This window comes from Crocodylus porosus, unplaced genomic scaffold (genome assembly GCF_001723895.1).
Source record: "Crocodylus porosus isolate Cpor-Errol unplaced genomic scaffold, CroPor_comp1, whole genome shotgun sequence".
Classification (NCBI taxonomy): domain Eukaryota; kingdom Metazoa; phylum Chordata; order Crocodylia; family Crocodylidae; genus Crocodylus; species Crocodylus porosus.
In genome coordinates, this window is record NW_017728931.1 from 92,170,043 (window position 1) to 92,194,387 (window position 24,345).

At 41.3% G+C, this 24,345-nt stretch overlaps 1 protein-coding gene across 1 annotated transcript in view; it reads right to left on the reverse strand.

The window, feature by feature from the left end:
- CNTN1 (contactin 1) overlaps positions 1–24,345 on the reverse strand; it is a 271,994-nt gene that overhangs the window by 18,361 nt on the left and 229,288 nt on the right. Inside the window, exons 21-22 of the mRNA XM_019543375.1 lie at positions 22,682–22,794; positions 21,389–21,545 (exon numbers count right to left, since the gene is read on the reverse strand). Of these exons, the coding sequence (XP_019398920.1) occupies positions 21,389–21,545; positions 22,682–22,794 (270 nt within the window). The remainder of the gene's footprint in view (positions 1–21,388; positions 21,546–22,681; positions 22,795–24,345) is intronic.

Here is a 24,345-nt window from a genome sequence, read left to right on the forward strand (position 1 = left end):
TGATTCAATTCAGAGGAGATTTGGCCCAATTCAGGGACTGAATCTCCAAATCTGAATTGAATCAAGAGACCAATTAAAAGCTCCAAATTGATTTGGAGGTTCAGTCCTGCCCCAGCCCCCAGCCCCCCTGAGTACTCCCCGACCCCTGCCTGCTCTTCCAGTCCTGTCAAAGACTGCCCTGCCTGGGCCCAGTGTCCCAGCTCTTTAAAAAAAAAAAAATCCCCACACTCACCAGCTCCTGCAGCATCCACTGGAGCTTCCCCCACAGGGCAGTGGGGGGGGCGGGCAGCAGGGATTGCTCTACTGCCTGGCAGGAACTGGTGAGTGCAGGGCTTTGGAGAAAAAAAAGTGCTGGGATACTGGGGCTGGGTGGGGCAGCCATGGAGGGACAACTGGGAGAGTGGTCAGGGGATGAGGGCTCATAGCAGAGCCCTCCCACGTAGCAGGTGGCAGTGGGGTGCAACGGGGATCATCCCCCCCCACACCTAGCAGCAGCCAATGAGTGCGGGGCTTTTTTCTGTTTTTTAAAGAGTCAGGACGCTGGGGCCAGGCATGGGATGGAGCCCGTTTAATTCGGAGATTCAGCTAATTCGGCAGTAGCTGAATTTCCAAATGAGATTTGGCCAAAACTATTCGGGACAGTGATTCAAATCACCAAATCGAATCACTGTCCCCCGAATTGGCTAAATCCAAATCTGAAGCAAATACTATCCATTTCGCACAGGCCTAATTTCCATTGCAATCTGAAAAAACTCTTGTCCTATGAAGCAGGCAAAAATCCTAAATATTTCAGGCTTTTTGTCCACATATTTTGCAGGCGGAGAAAAATGACTTCTATGAAGCTTTTACTGCCATAAATTTAAAGAGGTTTTGTTTCGGAAATACCACAAAGTAATCCTGGGAGAAAAAGGTTGCATGGGATAGATTCAGTTTTTTGATAGTGAATGTCATAGTAGGCTACCTGGTATATTTTACCATCTTCTTTAAGCAGCTATTTATCTATTCAAGTGGGTAAATTAATTACTTGTTATAGACTTAAGCTGCAACATGTTAACTACTGCACCATTTATGATATATCAGAAAATCATAGGTTCATATACTTTAAATTTAGACTATCTAATCTAACCTCCTGTCAGTGTTGATAATTTTTTCACTCACTTTTCATTGTTTTGCGCCTATTAGCATGAGTTTAGCTGAAGTATGTCTTCCAGGAGGGCATTAGGTCTTGATTTGTAGCTGTGGAAATCACTTCACTTTGTAGTTTGTTTCAATGGTTTATCAAGCTTATCAGTAAAAAAAAAAAATCTATCTACTGGTCTTTCTCTGCTTATTAAAGACTTCTTTAGTACCCAATATTTTTCCCTCAAGGCATTTATGCATTATAATTGAGCTACCTTTCAATTTTTTTCTTGATAAGCGAAACCAGAGATGTCAAGTTCACCCCACAACTTGGGCCAGATCTGGACTGAGAAGTATTTTAAAGGCCAGATTATGAGGCAAGTAGTGGGGGCACCACAGTCAGTGATTGTGGCAGTAGAGGTAGTGGCAGTGGCAGGCAAATGGCACTGGGCCAAGCTGCCAAGGGGTAAGCAAGGCTACGTTGCCACAGCTCTTGCTTGCCCTCCTGCTACCAGCGGCCATGTCCAATGGGGCCTTGTAGCTCCAGAATCTGTGGCAGGCCCTGTCCACTGCTTCCCTTGTCCCCAAATTCTCTGACTCACCAGGAACCCCATGGGCTGGATGGAGCAGTGCTGTACTTTTGACAGCTCTGAGCCAAATGGATCAAGCTTCTTAAGTATCCCCACAATAATTTTCTCTAGTCCACAATACTTTTTTGCAGCTCTTCCCTATAGCCTCTCCAATTTTCCTTTTCAAAATGTGGACAGCAGACTTGGACACACTGTTATAGTAAGGCTAAGTACAGATGTTCAAAAAGCCTGAGGCAGAACCAATCGAGCTTATGTGGGTTTCTGTAAGTGGCACACATTAGTTTAGGAACCAACAGAATACGTGTTTCCCTTTTGGTGGGTGGGGGGCAGGTCATGCAAGCTGCCTGCACTGCCCAAGGCCAGCAGGTTGGAGGCACTCCCGCACATATCCCAAAGGGCTCACCAGGCTGCCAGAGACTGCCAAGTGCAGCCAGGCCACCCGTGATTGGCTTCTGGGTATGACTGGGCACCCCCTTCCCACCTTTCCTTCCTCCATCATTGTCAGCCACAGGCATCTGTCAACTGAAGGAAGGTAGTGGAGGCAACCATGTTCATCTATCCCCTACAGTCCGATTGTGTTCCTTAGGGATGTGCCCACTCATGGGGGCATGGAGGTCCCTATGTGGGCTACTGTACATCCACCCAGGGACTCCCATGTCCCCACAAGAGGACATAGCCCCAGAGAGCCTAACCAGTCTGCAAGGTATGGCTATCCACACCTCTCTCCTACTGCTGCTTCATCATCAACCACTGTGCTAACTCAATCTTGTGAGAGCCCGGCTGGTGTTGGGAGGTGCTCAGCTGAAGCAGCCAAGCACAGGGGAACTGCTATCATGCCTCCCTGTGAGGGGGGACTAGCAGGTGGCCACAAAGGCAATGGGGATGCCAACAGACAGCGATCTAACTTGAATCGATAGGGGATCTGGTACAGAAGTTTCATGTGCCACTCTAACCTAAGTCAATTAAGTTTGAGTGCATATCAACCCACATCTATCTTAGACTGGGTTTCACCATTTTTAAACCAGTTTATGTTCACCAAACTTGTGTACTGTTATAGGCTTAGGCTGGTTTCCAAGCACTAATATTGGTAAAAGTGTAATGCCTGTATCTGGCCTAATGATCTCACCAATGCAGTATACAAACATAAAATCAGTCCCTTTTTCCCCATCATTATCCTACCATTACAGTAACCTTTCGTATCACATCATTTGCACAAGAAGCTTATATCGATATGTCTCTCTATCACAAATCACTGCTCTTAGTTTTCCATTCTGTAGGTAAAACCTGTTTTCTTTGTGCCTAGATGTCTGACTCTTCATTTATATTATATTATTTATTCACTATATTTAAATATGTTTTGTTTTACTGAACCCAACTTCAGTGATTCCCATTACTCTAAATGTCCTTGTTGTTAATGTTATTGGCCACTCTGCCAATTTCTGTGTCAAATGCTTCCCCAGCTGTAATTTTCTATCTACTTCTAGGCCAATGATGAAAATATTGAATAACACCAGGCCCAAATTCCAAGGGAAACCCCAAGAAACATTCAATTTTTTTTTTTCAGATAGCTACTTTTTAGGATCAGCCAGCCAGTTCTCGAGTCATTTAACAGGTGGCTTGACCAATAGTAAAAGGTGCTAATTTGTAATGACATTTTAATGAGAATATCACATGGCAAATTAGCTATATGCAGGTATTTCTATCTAATCACATTTTTAATTTAATCAAAAATGAAATCAGATTAACTGGACAAAACCTACTTTCAACAATATTATGTTTATTGGTACTAAATATCTTCCCATGGTTTAATTCTTCATCAATTGTGTCTCATAACTGATGTTCAATTATTTTGCTCTGGTTTTGCTTTGACATAATTACCAAGGTATCTGCTTTGATCTTGGTGAATACAGGCATGATATCAGTACTCTAATAATTGTGGAGGTATTGGGAGCAGATCCATATGAACTGCTGCATTACAAATTTACAATTAAAGTAAGATTAAAATTCCTTACATTTCTATTTTAATGATTAAATTTAGTCTCCAAGACTGATACACTATGCATTCTGAGGACAACTGAATTTTCTGTAGAAGTAATTTGACTATGTATTTACTTATTACTACATAAGAAGTATTTTAAAATATTTTTTAATTCTTCCCTAAGAATCTGGATACTTTTGCCTCCCCATAGATAAATAAACAAAATTTGTACACTTCATACTCAGAAACATTTGCAACATGGTACACAGACAACTCAAACACAGAAAAACCCCTTTAACCCACTCCCAGCAAATGACTATAACTAATGAACCACAGGCATTTCATCAGCAGCAATTTCCATTTCTCACGTGGCTTTGAATTCTGCTGTTACTTTCTCCCGCCATTAGTAAAAAGACTTGGGCAATGCAAGATGTGTAGCCACATCCAAGGGGAAAAATCACAATTCATACCAAGGCTGGAGTCCCGCCTCACATTTTTATGGGTTGAATTTTCCCCAGTTCTTAGTGAAGTCCATTAGGAAGTACATTTGGGCAACCCCATCTTTAAATTAATGCAGAGTTTTGTGCAGGAACAGAAATTTCCACCTGACAGTTCATTTTTCTGCATACTGCAAGATGCTTAAGATGTACTTAAGACCCACCTCTACCTCTACCAGGTATCATGAATAATTATCATGATAGGTACTTTGCACAATTACCTTGATACATGTGCAAAGTCCCTATCACATCATAAACAGCTCCAACAAGCTATAAAGTTAGACATCAAATATGTGTACTAACTTTACAGCTAGATGATATCGAGTTTTCATTTGCATGTGTGGCAGTGTCTCCCCTGTGGCTGGGAGCCTCATCAGCTGCCAGGACTCCCAGTTGCAGGGGTGCGCCATGCCCAGCTGAGGCTAGTTTCAAAACTGAGGGGACTCTCAACTCCATCAGTTGCTGACTCTAAATCCTAGCAGCACAAGGACCCAGAGTTCCTCAGCTGTGGAAACTGGATGCCAGAACACAGCTGGGGCCTTCTAGCCCAGGCTTGTCCAACATGTGGCCCGCCCAGCCATTTCATCTGGCCCGAGGTCCCTTGCTCGGGACAGGCGAGGAGTCCTGGCACCTGCTCCACACTCCACAGTGGCGGTGGCAGTGGGGCAGTGGTGAGGCGGGCAGGGCTGGCCTGTGGACCCCAGCTGGCAGCGAGGGGAGGGGAGCTGCTTACCCCCACGGGGCTGGGCTCATCACGTGAGCTGGGTCTTGCCACCGCTGCCCTGAGGGCTGCATGGCATGGGGATGCCCCAGTTGTTCCTGACTGGATAAGCTAGGGACAGCGCCTGCAATTTCTCCTCTGGCTCTGCCCCTTGCTCCTGGCATGTGGCCGGGAGAGCTACAGCATGGCCTGCACCCTGCCCGCATGCATGGTGGACGGAGGTACCAGGTAAGTTCCCACATGGAGCTGGGGGCGCCTCGGGGCTGGGCCAGGGCTGTGGGGCGTGTGGTTGCCGGAGCCAGGTTGGATGGGAGGCAGGAGGAGCCTGGTCCAAAGGCGTTCTATGTCCAGACACCTCCTTGGCAGTTCAGGTCCTAATAATGTAGCCTGCATGGCTGAGGATGAGAGTCTGCATCCGGTCGGTGGTGGGGAGGATGCTGGTTGCTGGCAGGGAGGATGTGCAACTGGGAGCACCCGTGCTCCTGCCCCCACCTCCCCGCCCCAACACGAGCCCATGCCCGCGCCCATACCTTGCACGGCCGGAGTGGCCCCACGTGGCAGGACAAGCAGCGGCTGCTGGCCTGCGCCTGCCTCCTCACCCGCCCGCTTCAAGCCAGCCCTGTTGCTATGCCCTGTTCTGCCCCACAGCAAGGTGGCACCTGCTCCCCTGGCCAGTCTCCCCCTGAGCACTGCGGCTCTCTGGGCCCAGCCACCCGCATGGGAGGCCCTGAGGGGGCTGCTTCTCATGTGCTGCTGGGGACAGGAGGAGTCTGGCTGGGTCTGCACTGGCCAACAGAAGCGGTGGCGGATCCGTGCGCTGCTTAGGATGTGACAAGCCTGCACTGGTCAGTCCTGAGCGGCACATGGCTCTGCCACCACTTCTGCTGGCTGGTGCAGACCTAGCTGGCCTCCTTCCATCCCCAGCAGCACATGGGAAGCTGGCTTCAGCTGCATGCTGCTTTTCCTGGCCAGTGCTGACCTGGTTCTGCTCAGGCAGATCCTGCAGCACCATGGCAACCTGGGCATGGCACCAGCCGGCCAGGTGGGCCCCAGGTCAACCCTGGTCTGGTCCTGTGGCTTCTCCAGCACCAGGTCAACCCGGTTGTAGCCAAGTGGCTCCTGCAGCACCATGTCAACCCAGGCATGTATGCCATGTCAACCAGCGCCATGTCAAGCCCTGCAACTTCACTGGTGTGAAAGGTCACATGACATCACTTCCTGACATCACTTCCTGATGTGATACCACTTTCTGTGAAGTCTTTGAATATGGCTCGCTGGCCCACTGGATGATAAAAAGTTCGTGATCCGGCCCCACATTCAAAAAGGTTGGACACCCCTGCTCTAGCCCTAGGGTGTGTGACATGCCCTTGTTGCTGGGAGTCTTTCAACTGAGGGGGCTTCCAGACACTGGAGCTTGCTTCTTGCCAGTGCAGGGAGAGCCCAGGAATGGGCTATAATACATGATACCCAGAAATAATACATGATTCCACAGACATGCCTTCTGCCATGCACAAGTGGCATGGCAGGAGGTGTGATTGTGTGGATTGTGCATTAGATCCCATTGCACCTTTACATGCACATGTAGAGAGCCCTAAAAGATACAAATACAATCTTAGGATGTTAGAAAATCCCTGTGTGGGGAGTAAGTTTGACTCCTACCACAGAAGGCTCTCACAAGGTCATTGACTTGTTTTAAGATAAAATATCTAAAGGTTAGTTAGAAACTAGAGTCACTAAAAGTACATATGCACATACTTTATTCTGCATTTTACAAGATAGAGGCAATCAACCTAAAGAAGTACTGAAATGAAAAATGTGAATAGATTATAAACATTCCAGAGGAAAGTGACAAAACTGATTAGAAGCCTGGAAAAAAGTACTTATGTGGATAGACAGAAAAGTTGGATTATTTAGTCTGAATAACAGAAGACAAAGGTAGTTGATAGCAGTCTTGAAATACCTGAAGAATGATTATGAAAAGGATGGGGATAGGGGATAGGAATAAGAGCAATGTCTTTAGTATGGCAACAGAGAAAATTTAGGTTGGAGGTTAGGAAGAACTATGAGGGTGATTAAGCATTGGAACAGGCTGTCTAGAGGGGGTATAGAATCTCCATCCCTGGAAATGTTAAAAAGTGAGTTAGGCAGAGATTGCACACAGGCATTGGTTTAATCAGAGACGAACCTGCCTTGAGTAGGGGCTGGACTAGATGAATTCATGAGGTCCTATCCAACCTACTTTTCTATGATCTGAAAGCCTTCCAGCTCCAGCTATCATTGATGGAAGCATGGGAAATGTCCAAGATCTTTTGCTTATTTTCAATCCTCCTTGCATTTGTAAATAAGAATATGAATACTCATTTTTAAGAATTTATTTTCTGAATTAGTCTGGCATGTATTTCCAATATATTTCAGGTAACTGAAAGGGCATGATATATATCTTTTTAAAGAGATATTTAGCTTAAAGCTCCTTATTACTGTAGGAAACAAATGCTCGTTAATTTCAAACTGTCCTTACTGCATCGTAAGAGCATCCAACAGATGTTCTCATGTATCAGCCTTCATTTGCGTTTGGTATTACAAGGAATTCTCATTCCTTTCCTCGGTTCTCTTCTTAACCCCAAACATAATCGTTGGTTATATTCCTTCAATGAGATGATGAATTATTCTCTACGTCCATGGGGGAGAGTTAAAGTAGTAATGGGTATCAATTGCAACAAGAGAGATTAAGGTTAGAATTTAGAAAGAACTTTCTAACTATGTTAAGCACTGGAACAGATGATTGCAGAGGTTATCTCTCTCATTGGGATTTAACTGTAAGTTACATAAACATTTGCTTAAAACAGAAGTAAACCTGCTTCAGGGGGCTGAATTTGATCGGTGGTTCTCAACCAGAGTGTTGGGGCACTCTGAGGTGCTGTGCAATCTTTTGAAGGGAGCTGCAAGGTGTGAGGAGTTCAGCATATGTGGAGATAAATTCAGGTTTAGGAAGGTTCCTGCCTGACTGTTGCCTGGCCAGCACTGCCCAGCCCTTCTGCAAGGAGGTAAGTCATGTAATAAATACATTAGCTCTTGAAATTGGGTGCTGCTCCGTCACAAAAGTTATAGGGGTGTCTTGAATCAAATGAGGGGGGCCTCGAGTCCAAAAAGCTTGAGAACCCTTTTGATTCGCAAGATGGTCCCTTGGGTTCCTTCCCTTCCAGCCCTACTGTTTCTGTGATACGGGCCACAATTACTGTGAATTCCTCAGCATTCTTCTGAATAACCTTATTGTGATGTTATGGGGGTATCTACACATTTACTAATGTGTCCTAGTTACTGCACATTACATTTAGTATTTGATTAACCAAGTACTAATCCAATGTGAAGTGACTTGTACTACTACATAGTTGCATGGGTTTTTTTCTTACACTTAGTGCACAGTAGCCTAATAACACAGCACAGCAGTGTATTAACAAGGTTTCTGAGCATGCAGTGTTATTGGGTTACTGTACAGTAAGCGTCTTGTGTAGATGTGCCCTCTTTGTCCTAATATGAAAGATATCAAGTACTGTCCTATGCTTCACAACTCTCACTATGGAGTCAGCACTGGGCACATTACATGAGACGCTTTACCGTGCAGCAGACTAATTTACTATGCAGTAAAGCGTCACCATCTACACATGTGTGGTGTTTACTGTGCAGTAAATTAGTCTACTGCACAATTAGTTAGTACCTGTAAATACAGGGGCTGGCCCCATGTATATTGAGACCAGCCCCCATACCCCTTGCCACCTCCTAGGCTAAAATCCCAAGGGAGTATGGCGCTCCCCCTCGTTGCTGCACGGAGGCAAAGCAGGGCACAAGTAGTCCTGTCGTGGGCAGCTTCCACTGAGAGTGGATTTCCTCCCAACAGGGTGCACATGTTACTGCACAGTATTTTACTGCCCAGTAAGTCCATTTTGCATTAATAGCACGCGTATACATGCTGAGTTAGGAGTACTGTTTTCTGCTGCCTTTAAGTGGTTCATTTTCATTGCTTGCCTCCTGATCCCTCCTTGTTGGACACCACTGAGGCTCATCTTAAGCTGATCCTATCTTGTCAAGGACAAGAAAAAACAATTCAAGTTTCAACTTGAAATGAAAATATTTTATCTTAAAACAAGTCCATGTAATTTTTAATATGAAATACTGTGAACATGTCTCTTTATCTCAACAAGGCAGATAATATTAGTATTTCCAGTTCAGTTCACTTTAGACATGTATATAGTAAAAAGACAAAGAAAATTGAAAACAGCAAGTTATATTACAGATAAGTGGAGATTTTAATAAATAATCACTCATTCTTACTTTTAGAAAGTTGAAGGTTCTTTTGACACACCACTGAACAAAGAAACATTTTACCTGACAAATTAGACTTGATTAAATAATCTAAACTAAAAGGAAGTGAAGAGGAAATCTAAGGTAAAATATCTGAACACACAAAAAGAATTTCTATAAATATATTAAAAAATAATACCACGTTTAGGTGGAGTAATGAAAGCATTTAGTTGCTGTCTTGGTATTCATTTTTATGAGTAAGGACTTACATGCTATAATGTGTTGTTCAAGGGCACCTATACATGTGATGGACCTCTGCTCCCACACATGCTAATTAGCATGCATCGGACCAGACTTGATTAATCGAGTCTGCTGGAGTGTGCTATTTAGCATGCTCCAGCACCCTTCACATCACGTGTATTCAGTGTGTATTCCCACATGCCTGGAAAAATTTCAACTTGATGAAGAAGTATGGTATTTAACCCATTCAACATTTTCTACCATGAATTCTGAGAGGCACATGATTTTTGTGATCACCTTAACACTCATGGAAATTACCTCTTTAGGAAACATAGTTCACTTATTATACAACACCTCTGTTCAGTAACAGCCAGATCCTATTTCCCCTTCACATGCCTAAGTATTACTTATACAGCCATGAAACTGCAGTTTTTGGCACTTACACTCAGTTTTGTATTCAACATAGCTTCATGTTTCATTCATGCTTCAGTAGCATTCATCTATCTATATAGGTGCCCAGTGGGAATAGAATTGCCCAGGCACACTCATAAGGCTGGGAAAGTCACCAAACTTCACTTGCAGAAAGAACACAGCTAGTGGCTGTTAAATGCAGGGGGAAGAGAAGGGTTCTCCTCATTTTTAGCTCAATAGCCTAGTACAGCATTTGCCCAGGGTGTAGATGACTCCAGGTTCTAGGACCTGCTCAACCAGAAGGAAAGTACTAGGATCCCCTCAACCAGAAGGAAAGTAAACCTCTACTCCCTACTTCTTAGCAAAGCACTGTTACCACCACACTAGGTGCTAAGTATTTCCCAATGTGCTCTCCAGCCAGTGTGGCTCACTGCATTAACATTGACATTGCAAAAAATGTAAACAGCACTGGGAAAGTCTCTGCCCCATTGGCCAGAACCCAGGGGTCCCTCTCTTCTAAGGTTACATCCATGTAATGGAGTCATTTTTTGTCTCGCTTACTTTCCCATGTCCCTACTTATCTCCCCTTCTTGGCTGCCCAGTGGAGAGCACACTACACTGAAGTTGAAAATTCAGAGGCATAGCACCCCCCGCCCCATTCTGAAATGTGGGATACCAAATACATGAGACCCTGTGGGCATTTTAGTAAGAGTGGCTCCCAGGAGCCATTTTAATTAAAATACCGGTCACCTCCACCCCGAATCATGTGTATAGGCACCCCATTTTCATTTTTTTCAACTCATGTGTGAAGCAGCCCCTCACATAGCTTGCTGTTGACCCTTATTACATGTTTGTTTGTTTGTCTGTCAGGAATGTAATGAAAATAAAGTAATAAACTCCTGAGATGCAATGAAGTGAGGTCTGCTTGTTACTCACTCTTTCAGTGCTGCTGCAGCTCATACATTGAAGTCAAGGCTCTCTAATTGAATCACTGTGCCTCAATTTTCTGAGTTGTCATGCTGAAGAACTAAGGAAAGAAAGCAGTCAATAGGCCTGCCTTCTGGTGCATCTCCATTCACTGGTTTCTAGTCTTCTTAGCTTGGATACAATTAGACAGGCTAAGTACAGACAGTCAAAAGCCCCTGAGACTGCATAGCTTGAACCCAAAAGCAAGCGAACATGCATTCACTTTTGATTCCAGAAATGCAGCCACATGCCTGCAGTGGCTCAGGCCAGAAGCTTGGGGGCAATGGAACATACCTTCCTATTTAGCTGAAGCAGACAGCTTGGGCCAAGGCTAGCTTGCATACCCTGTGGGGCAGAGGGTTGTGGAGGAGGTGCAAAGCATCCTGGGAATCTGGGAGACTGTGAAATAGCTTGAATCTTGAAGGGATATGGGACAGAATTTCAATAAACTGATTTAACATAAATCAGTTAAGTCTGATAGCACATCTATCCAGGTTTATCCTGAATTGGTTTTGGCCATTTTAAAAGTGGTTTATGTACACTGAACTTCTGTTGTGTTACAGATTTGAACTGGTTTCCAATCATTTATACCAGTTTATGTGTAACTTCTGTCTGTAGCCTCTATTATATAATAGTTTGCAGCAATCTGTTTTACTACCTGCTGTAAGTGATATAATATTTCCTCTCATTTGATGAATAATACAGAGGTCTATTTTTCAACAATGCAATTTTAACAATCCGAAAAAGTTTCCTGTGCTAATTTGTGTATGTGTGTTTGCAGCTATAAAAAAAAAAAAGCATGCATTTTAAATGTAGAGATTACTTCATTGCGCACAGAGGATAACAGAAATTTTATTCAATTTCCCCCAAGAGGGTGATTTTATAATCATTTAAAGGAATGAATTCACACAAAAAAAGGTCTATTCTTTGCTGAATGAGAAAAGTAAAGTGATATTCTCTGGACAGAGCCTGGCTTAAATAATTCTCTTTCTCCCTTAACATTAAAACAAGGTATGTGTGGGATTTCAGTGATGCAGTGGCTCTATGCTGGTCTTCTGTAAAGGGATTATTATTTAATTACATTTAATTCTTAAAGTCAGTGTTCCCTATTTTTAAAGCAGAAAACTCAGATTCACTCAAGAACACCTATTCAATTTTAAGATCTATTTTGCCAGCAATTTCTTATAACATAAAAATATAACTGCATCTATCAAGAAAATTGGCTAAACTGAAACACTTGTATGACAAAAAATAATGACTGAATTAAACTCTTGCAGGTTTTTAAAAGGCAGCTTTTGATAATCTTAATGAATTTTACTTATGAGTATCAGTTATTTTCATACAAACTTGCTGGTTTTAATAATGTTCAGCTTGTAACTGATGTTGAGGGTACTGTAAGTCCATTTTTGATAATTATTTCACTGAACTCTTGTGCATTCCTTGATAGACGTGTACTGAAGCTTAATATTTCATACCCAAATAAGAACAGAGAAACTATATGAAAAAATATTCCTTTGAAACCTGTAAAGTACAGAATAGTGGGTGCATTTACATGTGCAATTAATACACACAAATAAACTATGGAGCTTATTGTTCCAGAGCTTATTGGTCCTGGGGGCTGTGTTTTTATGTGCACCCAGTACCACAGCAGGGCAAAGCAGTGTCTGTTTGCAGAGGTCCAGGGGGTTAGTCTGCCAGCCTGGGGCTGTTCCCCTCAGCAAAATGTGCTGTGGAGAGGCTGGCTGGAATATAAGGGTGCATCAGCATGGGACCAGCTGGCAGACAGCCCCTGCATTGAAGCACCTTCGTCTCTCAGTCAGCAGGAGCAGACTCTGCACTTGCACTGCTGCACAGTAAAAAACTCTGCAGCATTATAGTACTTGTATTTACAAGTAAGTACAATTAGTTTACTCCAGACTAATAGGACCGCACATGTAGTCGTGCAATGCTTACTGTGCAGCTACTTAGTTTACTGTGCAGTAAATGTCTCATGTAGATACACCCAGTATTAAAAGAAAAACCTTAGCTTTTTCTTAATTTCATATTTTGATTTAAATACATCCATGTCTGTTGCTGTCTGTAATTTCCTTAGCTGAGTGAAATTCACGTTTTTTCAGTTGACACTATACCTTCAAAGAATATATAATACTGAAATCTACCTGTACCTTTCAGATTTAAAAATAGATGTTTGCCCTAAATGATCCACCTGTGAAACTTTTATTACTGAACATATTAACATTTCTAAAACAAAGACATCCATTCTGATCCTGAACCATCCATGTGACTTGGAAATCCTAAATTACAGACTTGTTATCGCTTCCAATTTTTAGTATTTCATCGGTTTAATTATGTGTTCCTTTTTATTAGATCCCTCTCTTGAAGGAAACCGAATAGAATACTTTTTATTATCCTCTAACCACAATGAAATAATCTCTGAATTAAGAATGAATATTTGTTGCTATTTTTTGCATTTTTACATTCATCTATCGAATACCATTTTTAAAAATTTTACAATTATTGCAGATGTAATAGTATGCTAGGATAGTATTTCATCTTAAACAATTCCTCTTCAACAGAATCTACTTTAGATCCAAGAGAAAACTTATTTTCTTGAACTGCACTGAGAATTACTTTAAATATGACTTCTTCCTATACCTCTTTGTCCTGCTAGTTAGCCTAGAAATCTATATATCCTGATGATGAGAGGGAAGAAAGAGAAGGTAATCTTGCAACTGGGATTTCACTGGAAGTCAGTACAGTCTGTAACTCTCAGAATGGAGCTCTTTTTTTCCACTTCTTATATTCTTCCAATCCTGGCTGAGCATTATTATTTTTTAACAAGACATAACATGTTCTGTGAATTCAAAACTGGGAATCATTCTATAGCCAAAACACACTGTTCAACATTTTGGTGTACCAGTTCACTTTAAATAAATTCTCCTGTGTCCTTCTACTTAACCTGAACTCAGACTTCTTTAATCTGTGATCCCCTTCTGGGACTAAAAAGAAATACAGTCCCTCGCAAACTCATGAGAACTGAGACTGTCTGGCATGTCCAGTCCTTAAGCATGGCTTCAAAAGGATCGTTAGAAGGAGGCTGACTCTAGGGAAGCAACAACAGATCAATTCTCAAGAGAATTCTGTATTTTCAATGACAGTTTAATAAAGGTACCAGCTTTCTGCAGATCATTGCCCACCATAACATACTGTATTCACATTACCAGTTTCAAGGTGAAGAAGCCAAAATGCCAAAAAGAAAGTTAGTAAGATAAGGTGGGTAGAGTATAAGAAACAATGTTTGTGTAGGATTAACTTTCAGTAGCTACAGCCTTATTAACCACTTGGTAATTTAGAGGACTATATATGCAAACATCCACAGTGGCCAATCCAAGTCTTAAATTAGCAACGCCTAGAAATGACTCACGAGTTTAATGAGGAAACAACAACAATCTCAGTGCTATCTTTTGCAAAAATGGATTTTTCAGTGGGATGGAGAAAGATTTTAAAAAAGAAAGTAGAAGGACAGTGTCAAAAGATACAAATTCTTTCTCTAGAAGAAAGGCCTGTGGCCTAGACCTTTCTACCCCAAACAGAAGCAATGCTTGGGACATGGCTGTTTATCTAGGTAATGTCATATGATTCAAAGTGAATCAATCCTCATGGAGACACTTGATTCATCATGATGACTGATATATATAAATCAAATTAATTTTAATCCTTAAAAATGCAAGAGTGCATTTCCGAATGTATGAGTTCCGAGCTTAGGTAAGAGATAGGAACATACTGATGGGAAACAGGATGACTTCCTGAGTTGGAATTCTTACTCTAACTCAGGGGTGTCCAAATGATGACCTGTGGACCACGTGCAGCCCATGAGGGGTTAACACGAGGTCCTTGGGCTCCTGCCCAATCACCACTCTGCCCATTACATTTGAAGCAGCAGTGGCTGGGGTCTCTAGATGCCCTCTCTCTCCTCTGGCTTCTGGTTCCCACCCCCCATGCTTGGAGATGGGGCAGCAGTATTGGATGGGACCAGGCTGCCTGTACTGTGTGCATGGTGGGAAAGGATGCTGGGTGTGCTGTATGTGCTGTGTACTTGACAAAGGATGGATCCAGGCTACCCATGCTATGTGCTGTTGGTGGGCTGCCTGCATGATGTGCATGGCTGGGAGGAGGTCAGGGTGCTGCATGTGTGGCAGAGGGGAGCATGTTTGAAAAGGAAGAAGGAGGCACATGCATGGTGGGGTGGAGGGAGGGGTAAGAAGCTGGGCTGTGTGTGGCAAAGGGCAAGGCTCATGAGCGTGTGGCCCCTACAGCTTTATCCCACGCTACTTGGAGCTCACTGATACCCATACTCTCTTTAGGGTAGCCCAGAAACTGATTTTTAGACTCCCTCAAAATGACATGAGCACTAGTCAGTTTGGGGCCTGTGAATACCCTAACTGACAGCACTGTTAACAATGCTCACTAAGAAGCCTTGAAAATGAAGGGACATAAGTGTTTCTGAAACTGGCTAACTGGCATCATTTCAAGACAACTAACAGCAACCCTATGCTTCCCCGTCATCATTTCTCTGTAGTTAACCAGAGTATCATTAGGTTAAAAAAACAGACAGTGAGACTGAGACCTTCTACGCTCTTAAATTTCATGCTCTTAACTGATATGCAGCTAACTCATACTTTTTACAACATAAACAACAGGAAACAGGCTTTGTGTTATGCTGATAAGCAAATTATGCACTTATCAAGTATGCAAAACAGTGGAGTACACTGTAGGAACAAACACTGCTGATAATAACAAAGAAAATGCTGACTAAGATCACAGTAAATATTCAAATTACTGCAGAATACATTCAGAGCTCTTTCTGATAATGAATTTGAAGAGAAGTATAAGATATGGAAATTCAAAAAGAACCTGGCTGTTCAGCAACATACTTGTTTTGTAATTGAATGTGCTGTAATATGTGTAAATGTCAAGCATCGGTTTTCAAATTAAATGAGACTAGAGAAAAGGAAATAATAAAAATGACAATGCGCTGAATATCAAAATGAACGATAATGCAAGAGAAAATCTATAGAGAACCTGACATTTTATTTTAGAAGCATTAACTGAACAAGTTCTGATGTTCTTCTGTTTATTCTGCTATTTTGTTTTCAGGCATGAGATGAGGACTAAATACATGAATGAAAAGTGAAGTTACTTTATAAGAACTAGTGAGTTCTAATTTTAGTTACAGTTGACTATCATATGATCTCAAACTTGATCCATGAGGAAGATTCCTCTTTTTTCCATAATGACCAGAAAATAATAGCCTTATTGGGTCAACTGTTTTCTCCATTTAAGTGTTTAAATACCAAGACTGTGACCTGATGGACAGTAACTGCACTGCAGCAAAAGAAAAGTGTTATCTGATTTATTTGTGCTAAACCTGTGCAATAAAATTAATGTTTATTTTAATTGGTACAAAAAGAAATGGCAAATTGAAAGATAAAATTGAAGTGTTGGACCGGTTAAAGGCTAGAAAAATGCATGCATTTCTAGCACTGAGGCTAGAAAAATGCGTGCAACTTGCCTTGGAAAAGCTTAATATTTGCATTTAAATATATGAAAGATTTTTAATTTATGCCCCTGGCAAATGAAAAGTGGATACATATCTAGATAGTGCAAAGCAGGAATGCTGTATTTTTGCTCTTAGGCTGTAAGTAAAAAAAAAATATAAATTATTCTTTGTCCACTTAAGTATTTTGAATAAAATGTATGAAAAGCACTGTGAGAAAAGAAAGATTCAACCTTCTTTCAAGAATGAAATCATGTAAAAATCCATGCGCTTTATTCTTCTGTTACTCCTAATTTATGCCAAAATAAGTATCTCTACTAAAGCCAATGCAGTTATACAAGTGCAAGTGAGAAGGGACCATGCATCATATGCTTTTGATTTGTATTCATTGCAGTGTTTCAGACTAGCGCTGTGATTACATTAATATCAACATTATGACAAAACACTGCAATCAGCAGAGTCTGTTTCAAAGAAAATCCCTACTATTTAATACATTAAAAATAGATAAGCCTGCCATTAGTTATAGAAGCTGATTCCTATGGTTAAACAAGCTGTTCCAGTCTTTAGTTGGTTGTGCTACTAAATACAGAATTCTAACTATGTTGCTCAGGCATTCACTGTAATTGGCAAAAGGAAAAAACAAAGAAAAAACAAAAAAACCCCAAACCCTTGCTGAATAAGACATTGGTTAACAAAAGCCACAGTAAAAGTCTGTATTTTAGTCTGATTAAGTGACATGTCCCAAAATTTAGTTTAATATAGAGGCTTTAGTTACACTCCTAAAAAGAATAAGATGACAAACAGAGAAAACATAAAAAGAGGAGACAGAAAATCAATCCAAATTTGATTTTTGCAATGGCTAAAATAATCATAACAATAACCATGTTATAACTTATTTTTCAGCCGTTCACTATACTGCAGTGAAGCAGTGAGGTGGACTCTGTGGATAGGGATCTACCTAAGCTGTGGTGAGACAAAGGGCTTTTTTACAGTCTAATCACAGTGCACAGAGCTGTTTTTGTGGGCATTTTGTGGTGGCCCTGCCCATTGCTGCCGGTTGGCAGAGGGCTCCTTCACTGAATCTACATCACTACTGTTTTTGCCCCACCTCTCCCTGCTGATTGGCAGAGAGTGCCTTCACTCAGTCTACCTCACTACTGCTTTTTTTGGTTGATTTCGCAGCCAGTGCTGGATTTCCCAGTGATCACAAAAAGCATCGTTTTTCGTAGTTTCTGTGAAATCTGCAAAACTGCAATTTAGGTAAGTTCCTATCTGTGGAGAAATCATTATTCTACTATAGCAACATTTCTGGTTGCATTTTGCATTACTGATTGAGTATATCTTTCCATGTAAGTTTTAGAAGCTCCACTCTGAGCAGACACAGGCCAGACACACATGCTAATTCCCAGCAATGTGTTTCAGGAAAGCCTACAAGTTATAGAAAAGCTGCTATGCGATATGCTACCACCCTGTTGTATAGTTAAGAACAACAGTGGTAAATGGGTTAATCCTCATCTGCTATAGAAAACTTCGTAGGTCTAGGGACAGACAAACATAAACCAGTATAAGTGATCAGAAACCAGTTGAAATCTGTAACACAGCAGAAGTTCAGTGCATATAAACTACTTTTGAAGCGGCTGAAACCGATTTAATATAAACCTAGATGGATACAGTATCAGGCTTAAACTAATTTAGGTTAAATCAGTTGATTTAACTTATTAAACTTCTGTCCCAGATTCCCTCCAAATTCAGGCTAACTCACAGTCTCCCAGCTTCTCAGGATGCTTTGCACCCCACCCACAACTCCCCTCCCCGCCCCGCCCCCAAGGGTATGCAAGCTAGCCTTGGCCCAACCTGTCTGCTCCAGCTGAGTAGGAAGGTGTGCTCCATTGCCCCTGAGCTTCTGGCCTGAGCCACTGCAGGCATGTGGCTGCATTTCTGGAATCAAAAGTGAATGTCTGTTCAGACGCTTCAGTTCTAGCTACGCAGCTTAGACTAACCTGCAAAGATTAAATCAATTTAGCCTCAGGCTTTTTGACTGTCTGTACTTAGCCTACAAAAGGAAAAGTTGGCCCAGTTGTGGATGTGAAAGACTGCACCATTCTGTTCTTTGAAAAAGGCAGGATTCAAAGCAATGAAAGAAATGTTAGTCCAGCCTGCTTGACTTTATGCTTTCTTTTCAATCTCCCCCACCACTCTCAGCAGGGCTTAGGCTGCATGTATGTGTTCAAATGATGTGTTTTAGGAGAACTCTCCTGGTTTTATTTTTCTCAATGAAAAACTTACCTGAAGATCCACAAACATTCTAATGCTGAGCCACTGCCCTGTTCACATGTCTCAGTATGCCCTGCAGCCTCCCAGTCTGCCTGGTGACAGATGATAGCAGTGTACAGGACAACCCTGATTAGGTGACCCATACTGCCTTGCAGTCTGTGCAGCACAATGAGGTATTGTGAAGGGCCTACCTACTTGGCTGGAGCAGTAAAGTCCAGCCTGGGCACATCTACATGAGCTGTTTACTGCACGGTTGACTTCTGCACCCAAAACCAACTGTGCACTACCAATTCATATTTTGCTGGAAAAGATCATCACAAAACATCATGGTGACATCCATGATCAGGCCGCTGGCACCAATTAGACCTTGTTATTGTTAGGAGGAAAGACCTACCTTCAGTGCAGGTTAAAAATTAGCATCATGCAAAATCAATATAACATGTGTTAAAAGGATTGAGATTAACAAATTGACAAATTCCAAAATGTAGTAATCAATGAGTAGTCATCAAACTGGGTTATTTATAATGGATTTCCACAGGAATCGGTAGTAGGTCCCTTGCTATTCAACATATCCGTCCGTGATTTTAAAGCAAATATAACACAGATAACATTTGTGAATGACACCCAAACTGGCAGTGGAGTAATAATGGTGAGGCCTGGGCAGTCAAAATCAGAGACAGAGATATAAAAATAAACAAACACAAAAATATCAGAACAATGTTTTTACCTTATCTGTGCATCTTGGTCCTAAGCTCTAAGAATGAAGCTTCCACTTCTGTCCAAGCCAAAGACCTCTCCTAGACTGGTAGTCTGAATTGCCCAGCTAAATCATTGGGAGACTAAGGCATCTTTTGCCCATGAAACTTTAGATTTGCTCTCATGGCAAAGCTTAAGTACTTGTCCTTCTCTGGGTATTTACATATTTCTACATAATTCTCAGGAAGCATATGTTATGGATATAATTTCGTGCCCCAGTTGTGTATCTGTTTACCAGACCAGGAGCTTTTCCTGATCCAATTACAACCAGGAGCATATTTACATCCTGATGTACATAAAGGAAACAGCTACACGTTTGTTAATGTGCTGCAATTATGGTGCGTTGTTTGTACCTGTAATGACAGGTATTAATTTAATGAGCTGTAATTGGTGCTACTGAGTATTAACATTTTTTTTGGTGATGCTACTGAGTGTTAGACTAAATCTACTATGCACAGGCTTTGCCTGCCATGCTAATACGCAGTAGAATTAGTCTTCTGCACATTAAGCACCTTGGGTAGATGCACCAGCTGATTACTCATTCAGTGTTCTAAAGGTACAGTCTCACTTATTTTCCTCACTGGGGAAATGCCCTTCTTTGAACAGCCTGTTTCCAGGTTTTACTCTTGCTATACCTCTAAAATGCAAATTTATCACTGTTCGTAAGGGCCTAGCTGCTGCCCCAGTCACTGCCCCCTTCTCTCCCCACCCACTCCAGTTACATTACTGCAGTCTTATCAATGACCACAATTCACAAAAACAGAAGAATGATAAAGCTAAGCAGAGCTAGCTTAATGCTATCTACCCACAGAGACCACATATCATATTAGTAAAATAAATCCAAGAATATATGTGTGGCATTCCATGAACACCTCAAAATATTGCGGGTTTGTGATTCTGTGTACAGTCTAGTTCTTTATAACATGTTAATATTTAATAATATATTTTATAATATAATATTTAATGTAAATATTAAAATGTTAAAAAGTTAGAGAGCATACAGAGAAAAGCCAGACAAATTATTTAAGGGACAGAAGAAAACATCTCCTTCAGTAGGAGATTTAAATAGCTCAGTCAGTTATCTTATTTAAAAGAAGATTAAGAGGTGACTGAATTACAGTGTATAAATACTTGCAACGGTAGAATACACTGGATACTAAATGCATCTTTAGCATAAGAAAATAGATAGGACAGGCAGGAGAAACCACTACAAAAAACAAATACTAGAAGCTGAGACCAGACAAATTGAATAAGGAATTAAGTTTTTAATAGTACAATTCACGATGGGAACAAGCGGGGAAGTAGTAGAGTCTCTATCTCTTGATGTCTTCAGATCACACCTAAAAGTTTTTCTGGAAGATATGCTTTAGCTACACAAACTAATAAGCTCAATATAGAGGTAACTGAATGAAACTGAATGGCCTGTAACATATAAGAGTAGAAGCAGGGTAGATTTGCACCTTATAGACTAACAAAAGTATTATGTAGCACAAACATTTGTAGACTGAAGCTCATTAAATTGTTAATGAAAAACAGCTGTTCTCTGGGATGACGCCCTTTTTGAACAGTCATTTCTCCCACAATATACATATTATAACATATGTACTGTAGCTGAGAACAGATACTACTGACTATATGGGCTATGTTTCAAAGACCAGGAACGGGAGTTTATCATCATAATTGTTTCCCAAACTTTAAAAGACCAATGTAAGTATTGAAATTTTAGCAAGAATGGTGTCTAATTTCATGACTTATTTTTTTTTCTGAAATAGTACTTTGTATGGTATATACTACAGTGATCAGTATCATGTGTATTCAAAAACTTATTGGCGTGAGAGAGGGGAGCAGAGAGAGGGAAATAAACAGATTTTCATTCTAGACATCTTTTGCCACAAATGGAGTGTATCTGCAGTCTCCACTGTGTGCAGAAGAGGGGAAACATCCAGCCCAAGCTCCCAATATGAAAAAAAAACTGCCCACCTGAAATTTTGATTTGAGCTACTTCTCCATCTCCTCCTTTACTGTGTGCACGAACCTCAACCACATATTCACCATCTCTGGGGACTGGGACCTCTATTGAATGTTTACCAGTTGAATACAATTTGCCCTCATGTTGGCCATCTGGTCGATACAGCACCTTGTAAAGCCCCAAAATAAGTACAGTTATTGCAATGGCATAGTGTTACTGATACCACAGTTGCACTCGTACAGAATTTTGTTTAATACATATACACTTTCATGTGCTTATACTTCACAAGAATCAAAACTACATAACGTGTATTGCTGCACTGAGTGTCAAATAACAAAGAAGCTGAGAGAGAGATCGAGAGCAAGAGAGAGGCTTTCCTAATTTATTTCTTTATGACAAAATAATGACACCTTATTTTTAAAACATTTTCCTATATGGGTCCAAAACAGGTTTTTAAATGACTGAGGAAAATACTTTGGTATCAGCGAAGAAGATAAAATAAATATAAATCACATTATAGAATTACAATATTCTATAATAGAAGTTATTTAAGAATATTCTCATTCTTGGAGGCTAGCTTAATAATTTATTTTACTAAAATGTTTCAGAACTGGCAGACTATTTAAAGTGTGAAATTAACATGCGACTTATGTGATATATGAAAATGATTTCTGCTTGTTTTCAAAGGGAGTAACTCAATCTATCAAAGACCTCTGTGTGTAGCATATAAAACTCTAACTGTATTACTTCCAAGTAAATACTAAGGCTAGGGAGGAACCCATTTTACAGGTTTCTGCATACCAACGAACTATAACTAACTACATGTATATTACATTTGTTGTACCTTAGTTGCACGTAACAGGGTGTGTTGTTTCATTACAAACAGATCAACTTTCTTAGATTATAAAGGGCATGTATTGTGGGAACTGGTTTCTAGGAGAAGGACAGAAAAGCAATGCATACTTGGAAATGTAAGAGCAAAATATTAAGAATAGCCTGTGTAAGATTTTCCTTACAACTGAAGTAAAATACATCTTTCTGTATGGGAAGTAAGGCCCTATTGAATATCAAATGTGATATTTCTCAAACTTTTCTATGTTATAGCCCGTTGTTAAGAAAAATAGGAGGAAGTTTTGTGACCACACAGTATTAAAAGAGGTGGGATTTGTGATCTCCAAGTATAAAACCAGGGGCCTTAGCATGAAAGCACAATGGAATTTGAGTGGACACTGAAATTCATTATTGGCTATGAAATATACCATGTGCAGGATATGCAAGTTAAAAGTTATTTTTATAGATCATACTTTGTATCCAGAAACTGCTGATTCATTTGGCATGGGCTTGACATGATCCCAAGTGATGATGTACCTTGAACCAGACCTTACAGAACTGATAATTCTTGGACGTTGACTTGGAGCTGAAAAAAAGACATGTAGAAAGCATGCATAAATAGGGCTCTGTAAACCATTTAAACATTTTAATTAAGGCTTTAAAAAAGAAAATTATGATTGCTTTTTACGCAAATATCAGGTAGTGTCTCTCTCAGAATGCAGTCATTTGGCTCTCACCAGGAAGTTTTTGAAATGGCCTCTTTATGGGTTTGGCTTTTGTGCATTATCAGAACAGAAGTGGTTAACATAATCCTTTTCTAGGGTGTTGGCCAAGTGTTCACCAGCATCTCCTTTAATCTGGATTTAATTATATTCATTTATTGTATTTAAATATTACTACTGAAAGACACTTCCACAACATTTCTCCTTAAGGTAAACAGAATGCCTCATTGCACAAAGTGTAATGTTAAAAAAGTAACAATATAAAATTAATCTCCTTATTTGACAGATATACATCTGGAACTTTGAGTCACACATATACTGTTTAGTTTATTGAAAAAAAACCCATATGTTGACCTCATACATTTTTAGATGTTGCAAGTGTACTTTAAACAAACACAGTGATTAATTATCACATTTACTTGAATTTTTTTTCTTTTCCACAAATCAGCATGGGAGGAAAGTCCCCTTGTCTTATATTTGCATGCAAGGAAACCTCATTAAACACACTGTCTATAATTAAATGTTTGCCAAAAGCAACACATGCTCAGCAATGAAAACCAACTACAAAATTGATTAAATGCATAGCTTCATAGTTGGTAGGGTCGGAAGGGACCTAAGCAGATCATCTAGTCTGACCCCCTGCCATGGGCAGGAAAGGATGCTGGGGTCCAATGACCCCAGCTAGGTGGCTGTCTAACCTCCTTTTGAAGACCCCCCAGGGTCTTCCAAGGGGCAAGCACCACTTCCCTTGGAAGTCCATTCCAGCTCCTAACTGCCCTGCCAGTGAAGTAGCGCCTCCTGATATCTAGCCTGAATCTACTCTCAGTCAATTAATGGTCATTGTTCCCTGTTACCCCCAGTAGTGCTTGGGGGAACAAGGACTCTCCCATTGCCTGCTGGTCCCCCTTGGCAACTTTATTGGCGGCCACCAAATCCTCTCTCAGCCTTCTTCTGTGGAGGCTGAACAGGTTCAGGTCCCATAGCCTCTGTTCGTAGGGCCTGCCCTGCTGCCCCCTAATCATGTGAGTGGCCCTCCTCTGGACCCTCTCGATGCTGTCCACATCCCTCCTGAAGTGCGGTGCCCAGAACTGGATGCAGTACTCCAACTGAGGTCTGACCAATATTGCATAGAGGGGGAGGATCACCTCCTTGGACCTGCTTGTGATGCGACAAAGTGTGGTTATCCTTCCTGACTGCGTCCCGACATTGGAGGCCCATGTTCATCTTGGAATCAATAGCAACTCCAAGATCCTTCTCTGCCTCTGTGATGATGAAAAGGAGTTCCCCAGCCTGTAGGTATGCTGATGGTTCTTCCTCCCCAGGTGCAACACCTTGCACTTGTCCGTATTATCAGCCCACCTCTGTAACCTGTCCAGATCTAGTTGTAGCCTATCCCTCTCTTCTAGTGTGCTCAC